This window comes from Dermacentor albipictus, chromosome 9 (genome assembly GCF_038994185.2).
Source record: "Dermacentor albipictus isolate Rhodes 1998 colony chromosome 9, USDA_Dalb.pri_finalv2, whole genome shotgun sequence".
In the NCBI taxonomy this organism is placed as follows: domain Eukaryota; kingdom Metazoa; phylum Arthropoda; class Arachnida; order Ixodida; family Ixodidae; genus Dermacentor; species Dermacentor albipictus.
In genome coordinates, this window is record NC_091829.1 from 112538388 (window position 1) to 112548103 (window position 9716).

The 9716-nt window shown below is 48.8% G+C and overlaps 1 protein-coding gene across 1 annotated transcript; it reads right to left on the reverse strand.

The window, feature by feature from the left end:
* Positions 1 to 4233: 4233 nt before the first annotated feature.
* LOC139050064 (uncharacterized) lies at positions 4234 to 8732 on the reverse strand. The gene is made up of 4 exons (XM_070526238.1): positions 8720 to 8732; positions 6914 to 7152; positions 5627 to 5818; positions 4234 to 4707 (listed from the first exon to the last, which is right to left on the reverse strand). The coding sequence occupies exons 2-4, from the start codon at positions 7035 to 7037 to the stop codon at positions 4400 to 4402; spliced, it is 624 nt and encodes a 207-aa protein (XP_070382339.1). The 5' UTR covers positions 7038 to 7152; positions 8720 to 8732; the 3' UTR covers positions 4234 to 4399.
* Positions 8733 to 9716: the final 984 nt, after the last annotated feature.

A 9716-nucleotide genomic window follows, 5' to 3' on the forward strand; every position in this document is an offset into this window, starting at 1 on the left:
TGCGAAAACTTTTAATCGTTATCATTGCGTAAATATACATCATTGGTAGCTTTATAAATGACAACAAAGAATTGCTTAAAAAAGAAGTTTCCGGAGAGCATACACATATGGTCTCATTCCGGCGTACCCATAGAGATACGTAGGGCTACACAGAAAATGCATGGGGAAGCCTATATTACGCATGGGCGAGCTGAAATTTGGAGATGGGCCAACTTGAAATTTCGGGTTAGCCAAATTGAAATATGGAGGTGGGCCAACTGAAATTCGGGTGGGCAAACTTGAAACTTCAGGGTAAGCCAACTTAAATTTCGGCGATGGCCAAGTAGAAATTTGGGTGGGGGCAAAATATTAGGGAGTGGGCCAACTTTATATTTGGGGGTGAACCAACTAAAATTTGGGGGTGTGCTAAGCTTAAGTTTATGTGCGGCCAGACTGAAATTTTGAGGTGAGCCAACTTGATATTTGGAGGTCTCCCTAATTCAATTTGGGGGCAGGCGAACTTGAAATTCTGGGATGGGCCTACTTCCAATTTGCGGTTAAACAAAGTGAAATTTGGGGGTAATACTTAAGCATACTTAGATAACTACAATGAAGTTAGTACTTAAATTATTATCATCCTCTCCATCAGTTTAGGAAAAGTAAATTTAAATTACCTTGCCAATTTGTGGGTGGTTTGGATAACGTGTACATTATGAACATTTATATCGACATCGTGCAGCCACGGCTCGCGCATCGCTCAATTCCCGTATTTTAAGGACACTTTGAGTCGGGCTCCATAGCGTACGACAGTGTTGCGTCGCATCATTCGTGGGCATTATAATGCAGGCATCCTAATCTGTCCTAGACATTATATAGGTATTTTCTTTCCTTTTATACCTGCCTACTTCATAGAACTTTCGACACGAAAACCTCACCAGCATAGCTAATCATTTGTTTTGAAAAGCTCCAATTCATATACCCAACTAAATACCCCCAACTAAATTTTTTATTCGCTTATTCACCTCGCTCCCTGAAGTATACAAATACGTTTAATGGAATTGGTGGTTGTCCTGACGAAGACAAATCCCGCTTCCAAAGCATTCGTTAAATGCCAGAATTCGTTCGCCAACATTCAGTAGTGAGGCATTGGTTGGGTACAGCAATTCCGGTCCTCGAAAACGTCCGCTAGGGACATAAAACATGCGGCTATTTTAAAAGAAACTTCGTGGCTAGTACGCAACACATATGGACATGTCAGCTTTGTAAGCTCAACTGCGCTGCTTATTTCCTCCTTCGAGATGTTATTGTACGACACCGTGCTCCTCGTCAGCTTCTAATGAATAACGGCCGTTGCTTGCTCGCCAGCGTTCTTTGACGATCTGCTACAACCCTGCTCCACACATCGTCATTTCCCGATAGCTTACCATCCCGAAACAAATGGACTGACCGAGCTACTCAACCACACGCTTACCGAAATGCTCGCTATGTATGGGTTGGAACATCATCGGGATTAGTACTGTGTATTGCCCTTCGTCACCTTCGCTTATAACTCTTTAAGCCACGACACTGCGGGGTTATTCACCTTTCTCTCTCTTCTATGGCCCCAACCCACTCCTGCCCATTTGATTCCCTGCTTCCCAAAGGTCCATCTGCGGCTTGCTCCTTCGCCCTGGATGCCATTGACCGCCCCGAACCTGCTCGCCGCATTGCTCGCGAACGCCTTGTAGCATTTCAGACTGTTCACAAAACGCTTTACAATCACCACCACTCAGATGCCCACTTCTATCTCAGCTTACTCGTCCTCCTCCGGTGGCCTTCACGTCAGGTAGGCCCCTGTGGAAAGGTGCTGCTACGTTGGACCCTATCGCGTGGTGCACCGAGTGGCTGACTTGACAAATAACGGCGGCAAGCGCACGGCACACGCTTACGCTTGCCTTTGCTCCAGATTTCGCTGGGTGCAACATCAGTCACTGGGAACATCTGTCCGATTTGTTGGCGGCGCGGCGTGCTTCAACCATCCTGGAGGCCCTCGCCTAGCTTCTGTCGTGAAGAGCTAATCCCTGGCGGCAAGGTGGTGCCCTAGTCATTACACCTGCGCATCTGCGAAGTGCAGGATGATAAAGTCTCGTCCACGCAGCAGCTTCTTCGCAGTCGGCGGCAAGTGCTCGGCATACACTTATGCATGTTGTTACTGCAGGGGAGGCGTAGTTATCACTTTTTGGTTTTTCGCAATATTTTATGCTTGCCGTCAACTGCTGCCTTTCTGATTTGTGTGATGACAATGGAACCGAACTGTGGTAAATGTGAGAGAGTGTTGCTAGATGAGGGCATATTTCTAACCTGCGTTGAATGGCAACAGGGTTTTCACTTTTGGAAAACATGTGCTGGTGTCGCTGAGAGTACCATGTCGGGCAAAGGAGCTGATAAGCAAGGCAGTTGGTGATGCCAAGCTTCTCTAGCGGAAAACCAGGCATCAACAGAAGACGAATTCTTGCCTGTTTCGGCATCACTATATGAATTAGCAGCAAAGATAGAAGCTTTACTTCAGCTGAAAGACGCGATCCATTCCTTGCCCTAAAAGTAGATGAGCTTTTCGCTCGGTGGACTACGGTGGATGCGCTTCACAAATGGGTGCAGAACGTCGAATATTTCATTGCTTTCCTGTCGAAAAGTTATGAAGAGGTGCGCTCTTCGCACGCAAAGCGCCAGGTCACCATCGAAAAACTCGGCACAGAAGTAGCAGCACTGCGCTTTGCTGCCTCTAAACAGCCCGAAGAAATTGTACAACTGTGAATGGAAGCCAACGAGGTTGAGCAGTACAGCTGGTTGCCAAATTCAGAAATTCATAGTTTATCGAAGAAGCCTAGAGGGGTACTTTTCTCGCTAATTGGTAGCTTGGCACAAAACCTGCAAGTGCCTTTTGATGATTCTGATGTGGAAGTCATCCATCGAATGCCAGCGAAGCGTGAAGGGGAATCTGTCGTGCTGGTTAGGTTTGTGAATAGAATAGTGAAAGAAACGTGGATGAGTTCACGTGCGAAATTATGGTTGCTAGTTGAAAACAGACATCCCTCCCACGCTCTTCTGCGAAAATCAAATGGGATTTAACAAACAATTGTTTTGGGCTGCGCAGCCAAAGGCATAAGAAATGGAATACAAATTCGTGCGGTCAAGAAAAAGAGAAATTTTTCTCAGGGGATTGGAAGACGCACCTCTAATAAGCATTGGTGATTGTTCGGCAGTGGACACTGTCTTTCACGAATGCAACGATTTAGCTGCCTTCTGGAGCTTATCGCTTCAAGCGGACAGAGCGTTTTCTACTGTGCATGAGAACATTCGTAGCATTTGTCGCCACTGGAACTAGTTTCTTGCTTCTTTCCATAACACTGACCACATCTTAGATGTAATCGTCCTAATGGAAATCAACATCCATGCCGATTTGGTTTCCTCATTTTAGATTAAGCAAGTAGTCACCACGTAGTCTACTTTTTCTGATTAGAGACATTATTATTGGCACCCTATTGCCATCAAGGCCAGTGCTTTGCGAGTACCTTAACACTCTATCAAAATGGGGAGTCAGTCAAACCAATAATATCTACAAACGAGAGGAATATATTGGAATCAAAATGGTGTCATCTTGTCTTGACCATGCGAATGGAAGAGCCACATTAGCTAGCACCGTTTCAGCGGTAATGAAGTGTAAACTGGCCTATCAATAAACTGTAGGCTGTCATCTTGCGTCTCAAGTTTTCTTTAGATCCCTCTCTAACCTTTATAGCCTAAAGATTCTTGATATCGCTAAATTTGACAATCTTATTTCCAATTATGACTGGACAATATTTTTACGTTAAGTCACGACTTCCATCGCCTATACGCGTTTTGTTGAAGCAATCCGTTCTATAAAAAATTACCGCCCAGAAAACAATCACCATGAACAAATGCAACACCAAACTTCCATGGCTAACGGGCGATATACTTACGGCTATTAAATAAAAGATATACTTTGGGCACGCTGTAAGTGTTCCGCAAACAATACGCACCTTAAAGATATGTACAGATCACTCCGCAACATGGTAAATGTTGCATTTCCATGGCACGCGGCCCAAACAGTTACGAGGCACAGACCGCTCGAACATAGAAGACGTTTATTTAGGGGCGTGCGATAGCTTTTATCCCCTGAAGGGGGAAAGGAAGGGGGATTGGAAAGAAGGAACGCAAGTATACTGCGCATGCGCAGGGGTATCATGACGAAAACACAACACTGCCGTTTCCTCAAAAATGGAACCGTTGCACTGGCCTGCGCTGCCTCGTTGACCGGCGCAGGACTTGCTGCGAAGCTTCGGCCGGACTCAGGGTGGTTGGGAGAGGATGGGTGCGAGGTCGAATGCTGTCGTCCTCCATTTGGGCTGTATCTGGAGAATTAACTGGGGCGACCGCTTCCAAGGAAGTGGTTGCATTGGTGGCCGTGCTGGGACCTGGCGCCTGGTTGGACCCTTGACCAGGAGCAGTCGTATCGGTGTCCGGAAACATTGGTGATGAATCCGAGTGTCGGCGCACCTGATCGACGTGGCGCTTGACAATGGCAGTGGGAGCCTCTACAGTTACCATTCGTGCTCCGGTCGCTTATTTGACACGACCAGGGATCCACTTCTCCCCGGTCCGTAATTGCGGATGTACACGCTCCTGGCTGGTGGCAGTGTCCAGTCTCGTAGTTCCCCTCAGTTGGACCTGCAACAGTCGCAGGGAAGCCTAGACGCGATCTTATTTGATACACGAGGAGCATCTCTGAAGGCGATTTCCCAGTCTTGAGAGGTGTTCGTCTATAATTGAACCGTAGCCGTACCGATTTCTCGTCTAGATTGCCTCCCTTTATTTTCTGAATACCCTCCTTTATCATTCGCACCGCCCTTTCAGCAGCTGCGCTTGACTGTGGATGAAAAGGTGCCGCGCACAGATGCGCGATGTTGTTTTTTGCTGTAAATATGGCAAATTCTTTACTCGTCAACTGCGTGCCGTTGTCCGATACTATTGTACGTGGCACACCAAAACAGGCAAACTATGCTCCTCAGGGCCCTTATTGTGCTTTCCGCATTTTCATGCTTCATAGGAATCACTTCGATCCATTTAGAGTGCGCGTCCACTACAACTAGGAGGATCTTCCCGGCTACGGGTCCTGTGAAGTCGATATGAATCCGAGACCACCACGCTTCCGCCTTCGGCCAGTTTAGGGGAGGTGCGGCCGGTGGCATAGGTAAATTCGCTACGAAATTCCTTCAGTTGGCTGCGCCCTGCTCTATGTCGTGGTGAAGTCCTGGCCACCAAAACAGGATCGTGCCATGGCTTTCATGGCCGATGATCCTTGGTGGGTTTCTTGAAGAAGTTGCAGAAAACGCTCTCTGGCGTCAGTTGGTATGTCGATGTGATTTTCCCAGTATACGAGGTCGTTGGCCAAGGACAATTCTAGCCTACGCTCATAATAAGGTGCTAAATCGGGCTTTATGTTTGTCTTACTTTTTGGCAAACCACGTAGCATGTAATCTTGAACCTTACGCAATGTCGAGTCGACGGCCGTTAGGTCCTTCAGTTCACGCGTTGTGACCACACCTTCATTTAAGCTTTCGAGTGCGAAGACGTACTCGGGGCTCACCTTCGACTCCCTCTCCGGTGGTCTGCTGTGGTAATCTGCTGAGGGCATCCGAGTTCCGTAGTTGTTTCCCAGGAACAAACTGAAGCTTGTATTTGTAGCATCCGAGGTACAGTACCCAGCGTTGAATTCGCGCAGCCGGCGTAGCCGGTGTCCCGCGGTCAGGTCGCAGCAGGCTGACGAGTGGCTGATGATCTGTAACCAACGTAAATGCACGACATAGACGACCATACCAGAATTTTGTTAAACTGAAAACCAAAGCCAACGCTTCACGTTCTAACTGAAAGTAGTTGCGCGCTGCTTGGGTCAGCGTTCTTGAGCGAAAACCTATAGGTCTATTTACGTTGTTAATGGAGTGAAACAGAACTGCTCCTACCCCCAGTGACGACGCATCGAACTCTAGCTTGAGTTCTGTTGCAGGGTCAAAATGTACAACAAGTGGAGCATTTTTCAAACTTTCTTTGCTGCATCTAACCCAGCATTTTGCGGTGCGTTCCATTGCCACCGCGCGTTTTTTTTTTTCCAATAGTGGATACAGCGGGGCTAGGTACGTTGACATGTTTGGCAAAAATTTCGCGTAGAAATCACCATCCCGATAAAAGACCGTAGTTCGGTCACGTTCCGCGGATAAGGTATGCGCATGATAGCTTCCCCGTTGTGTTCTATTAGATGAAAGCCCTCGCCGTCAATGCGATGTCCGAGGTATATAACTGCCGGTTGTCGAAATTTACATTTGTCATACCGTACCTTAACCCCATGATCCCGAAAACGCTCTAAGGCGACTTTCAATCACTCTTCATTATCGCCTTTCTTTTCGGACACAATTACGTCATCAAGATAGGCTTGAACGCCGGGTAAGCCACTGATAATCGTGTCGATTTTTCTCGGAAAGATCAACGGTGCAGACGATATTACGAATGGAAGCCGATTACAGCAAAATAATCCTTTGTGCGTATTTACTACGCAAAGTTTGCGTGCGGCTTTGTCTAGAGGCACCTGACTGTAAGCGTCGCGCAAGTGGAGGGTGCTGAAACAGTCACCGCCACTTAAAGCTGCGAACATATCCCCGATTACAGGAATAGGATAATCCTGTTCGATTGCGCAAACCGGGCTCAATGTAACTTTAAAATCGCCGCAAATCCGCACCGAGCCATCCTTTTTTTAACACCGGTACTATGAGCGTTGCCCAATCCGAATGGCTGGCTGGCGATAAGATAGCAAGGGAAACGAGTCGGTCCAGCTCCAAAGCTAACTTGTCGCGTAGGGCATAAGGAAGAGATCTCGCCTTACAAAACTTTGGAATTGCTCCATTTTTGAGGTGCAAGCTTGCTGGAGGGCCCTTCATTAGACCGAGTTCCACGGTAGCGATGTCCTGGTAGTCTGTGAAAATGGTCTTGACCTTGCAGGTGTCCATTTCGCTCGTTTCTGGTGCTCCGCAGGCCGGTGTCACATCTAGCACCGGTGCACCGCAATGTCCAGCAGCGTCAGCAGGTCCCTTCCGCAAAGGCTTGGCCCTTCGCAGTCGAGCACTGTGAGGGGACAGTCCCCGAGCACGTTTTGAAGCCCACACGTAATGTCAGGTCGCCCAGCACCGGTAACCACCCTGCGTAGCAAGACAGCTTCACACGTGATGGCTTCAAGGCAGGCCAATGTTTTCGATGCTTCATGTACAGTTCCCGAGAAATGACACATACTGGCGACCCGGTGTCGACTTCCGTGGCTACTTGAACGCCACCCCATATAAATGAGTGGCAGATTGGCGGCTCGAGAAAATTCTTATGCTCCGAAACCAATTTCCAAAGGTGGACTTCGTCACTACCATCATTCATTGGCGTTGTTCCGTTATAGCCAGTGCACTTGCGTCCATAGCTCTGGTAGCTAACCTGCAGCGGTTAGGATGGCTTTGACATTTCTTAGCAAGGTGTCCGCGCCCCCTACAGTGATAGCAACGTGCATTTACCCATCCGCAACTGACATCATCGTGTTTTGAGCTGCCGCACCTTCCGCGTTCAAGACGTTCATCAGTGTTTCTGTTTTCCTCGGAGGGCGTTTTTCGAGCCGCCTGCAATTTCAATAGAGCCTTTGGATCGGATGACATTTTCATAGCATCATTGTCGGCAGTTTCAGCTGAAATTGCGAGCGCTTCAGCCTCCGCAAGCGTTAGGTCGGCCTTTGCCAGTAATTGCTTCTGCAGGGCTCTTGACCGCACACCACACACAATACGATCCCTGAGCATCCGCTCCAGGGCGTTGCCAAAATTGCAGTTATTGGCTATGGGACGTATTTCCACCAGAAACTGCGTGACAAATTCCCCTTGCATCTGGCAGCGATTAAAAAACTTGAAACTTTCCATTATTTCATGTCGCTTCGGATCATAGTACTCGTTTAGCACCTCGACAACTTACGGTCATTAAATAAAAGATGTTCTTTGGGCACGTTGTAAGTGTTCCGCAAACAATACGCACCTTAGAAATCGGTACAGATCACTCCGCAACATGGTAAACGCCATGATTCGATCGGCCAGCTGTCAGTATTATACTAAGAGCTTTCATGAAAGCAAGCATTGCCCCAGAAAGACATGGTCAGCTATTAACGAAGTATTTGGACGAAACGGCAGTAAACCTTTAGATGTATTGGCAAAATATTTCAGCAACCTCACATCAGTCGTTCCAGACATTATTTACCTTTTTTTCTAAAGCGTTTTCACATCTTCAGCCTTTTGCTCCAGATGCGTCTCGCGGTGCTCCTAATACTCTACGATCAGCATTCTTACCACCGGATGCTGCAGGAGACTTGCACAGCATCTTATTTAGCTTTCGACCTAAGAAGCCACCTTTTACAAACCGTACCTCCATGCTTGATATTCAACGTGATTTTTCTGTGCTTGGATCTCTCCTTCCCTTCAATATTAATGGGTAGGTGTATCTGTGATGTTATTGGGCCGGATCACTCCAGAAAAAGGGAGAAGCAGCACGCGAAAGCAAAAACGCACATCAGACTGGTATTGACGTACACGACACAGATAATGGCACACACACGTGACAATGTCCCAAAATGCCTCATAGGCGACATGCACTATATGTTTCGGTGGATTACGATTGGCCTACAGTTCCGGCGGAAGCGTGTGTCGCCGTGTCTGAGACCTCGTTGAACCGATGCCGGCCAGCGGGGTCGGACAACAGTGTCCGGCAGCGGGTCGGACAGCCGTGTAGGACGGCCGGGACGGTCGGCTGGGTCGGACAGCCGGGTTGTACGGCCGGGTCGGTCGGCTGGGTTGGACAGCCGGGTTGGACGGCCGGGTTGGATGGCCGGGTTGGACGGCCGGGTCGGACCGCCTCGCGGGGCTCAGGTAGCCGGCCGCAGTCACCGGGTCGCGTCCACAGCTGGCGGGGTAGCCTTGTGGCCGCTCACCCGAACGCTCGAGCGCCCCGGTTCCGGACCGCCAGCCCTCCTGGACCTGCCCAGCGGAAGAGTGGGGCGAGGTAACCTCCCAGCGGGCGACAGCGGGCGACAGCTTCAGGTGTGGCGTATTGGCGCGGTCGGCGATAGCTCCTATGGGCCAGACGCCCAGCGAGGAAGCTGTTTTCCGTCGACCGCCGGACCTCGCGCACTGCTCACGCCACGGGCCACGGGCCACACTCTCGCGCCACGCTTTTTGAGGCGCCACTGCCGGCGCTCCCAAATCGGTGTCGATGATGATGATGGTCCTCTTCGCCACCGCACGGTGCACTGTCTTCATATGTTTAGGTTTCGCACTCCCGCGTACCATATATTATGACAATACCCCCCTTTTCGAGAACGTTGTTCGCAACTATTCTAACACAAGGACGCGGGATACGAAACAGAAAAAAGGAAAATTGTCATGTACCTCTGTCCGATTGTTCATATGAGTACACGACACATCTTGCTCACAGGGCGTTGCACCCAGTCAAAGAACGAACGCACAAGTCTGTTCGCTTTCAACTAAATACTAAGCACTTGAGATGTCGCAATGTCTAATCACATTTTGCTATATAAACAGGTGATTACGCGCGACTCGACTCAAGTAGTCAGCTCTGACATTGTCACAATCTTTTATGTAGTTAACAGTAAA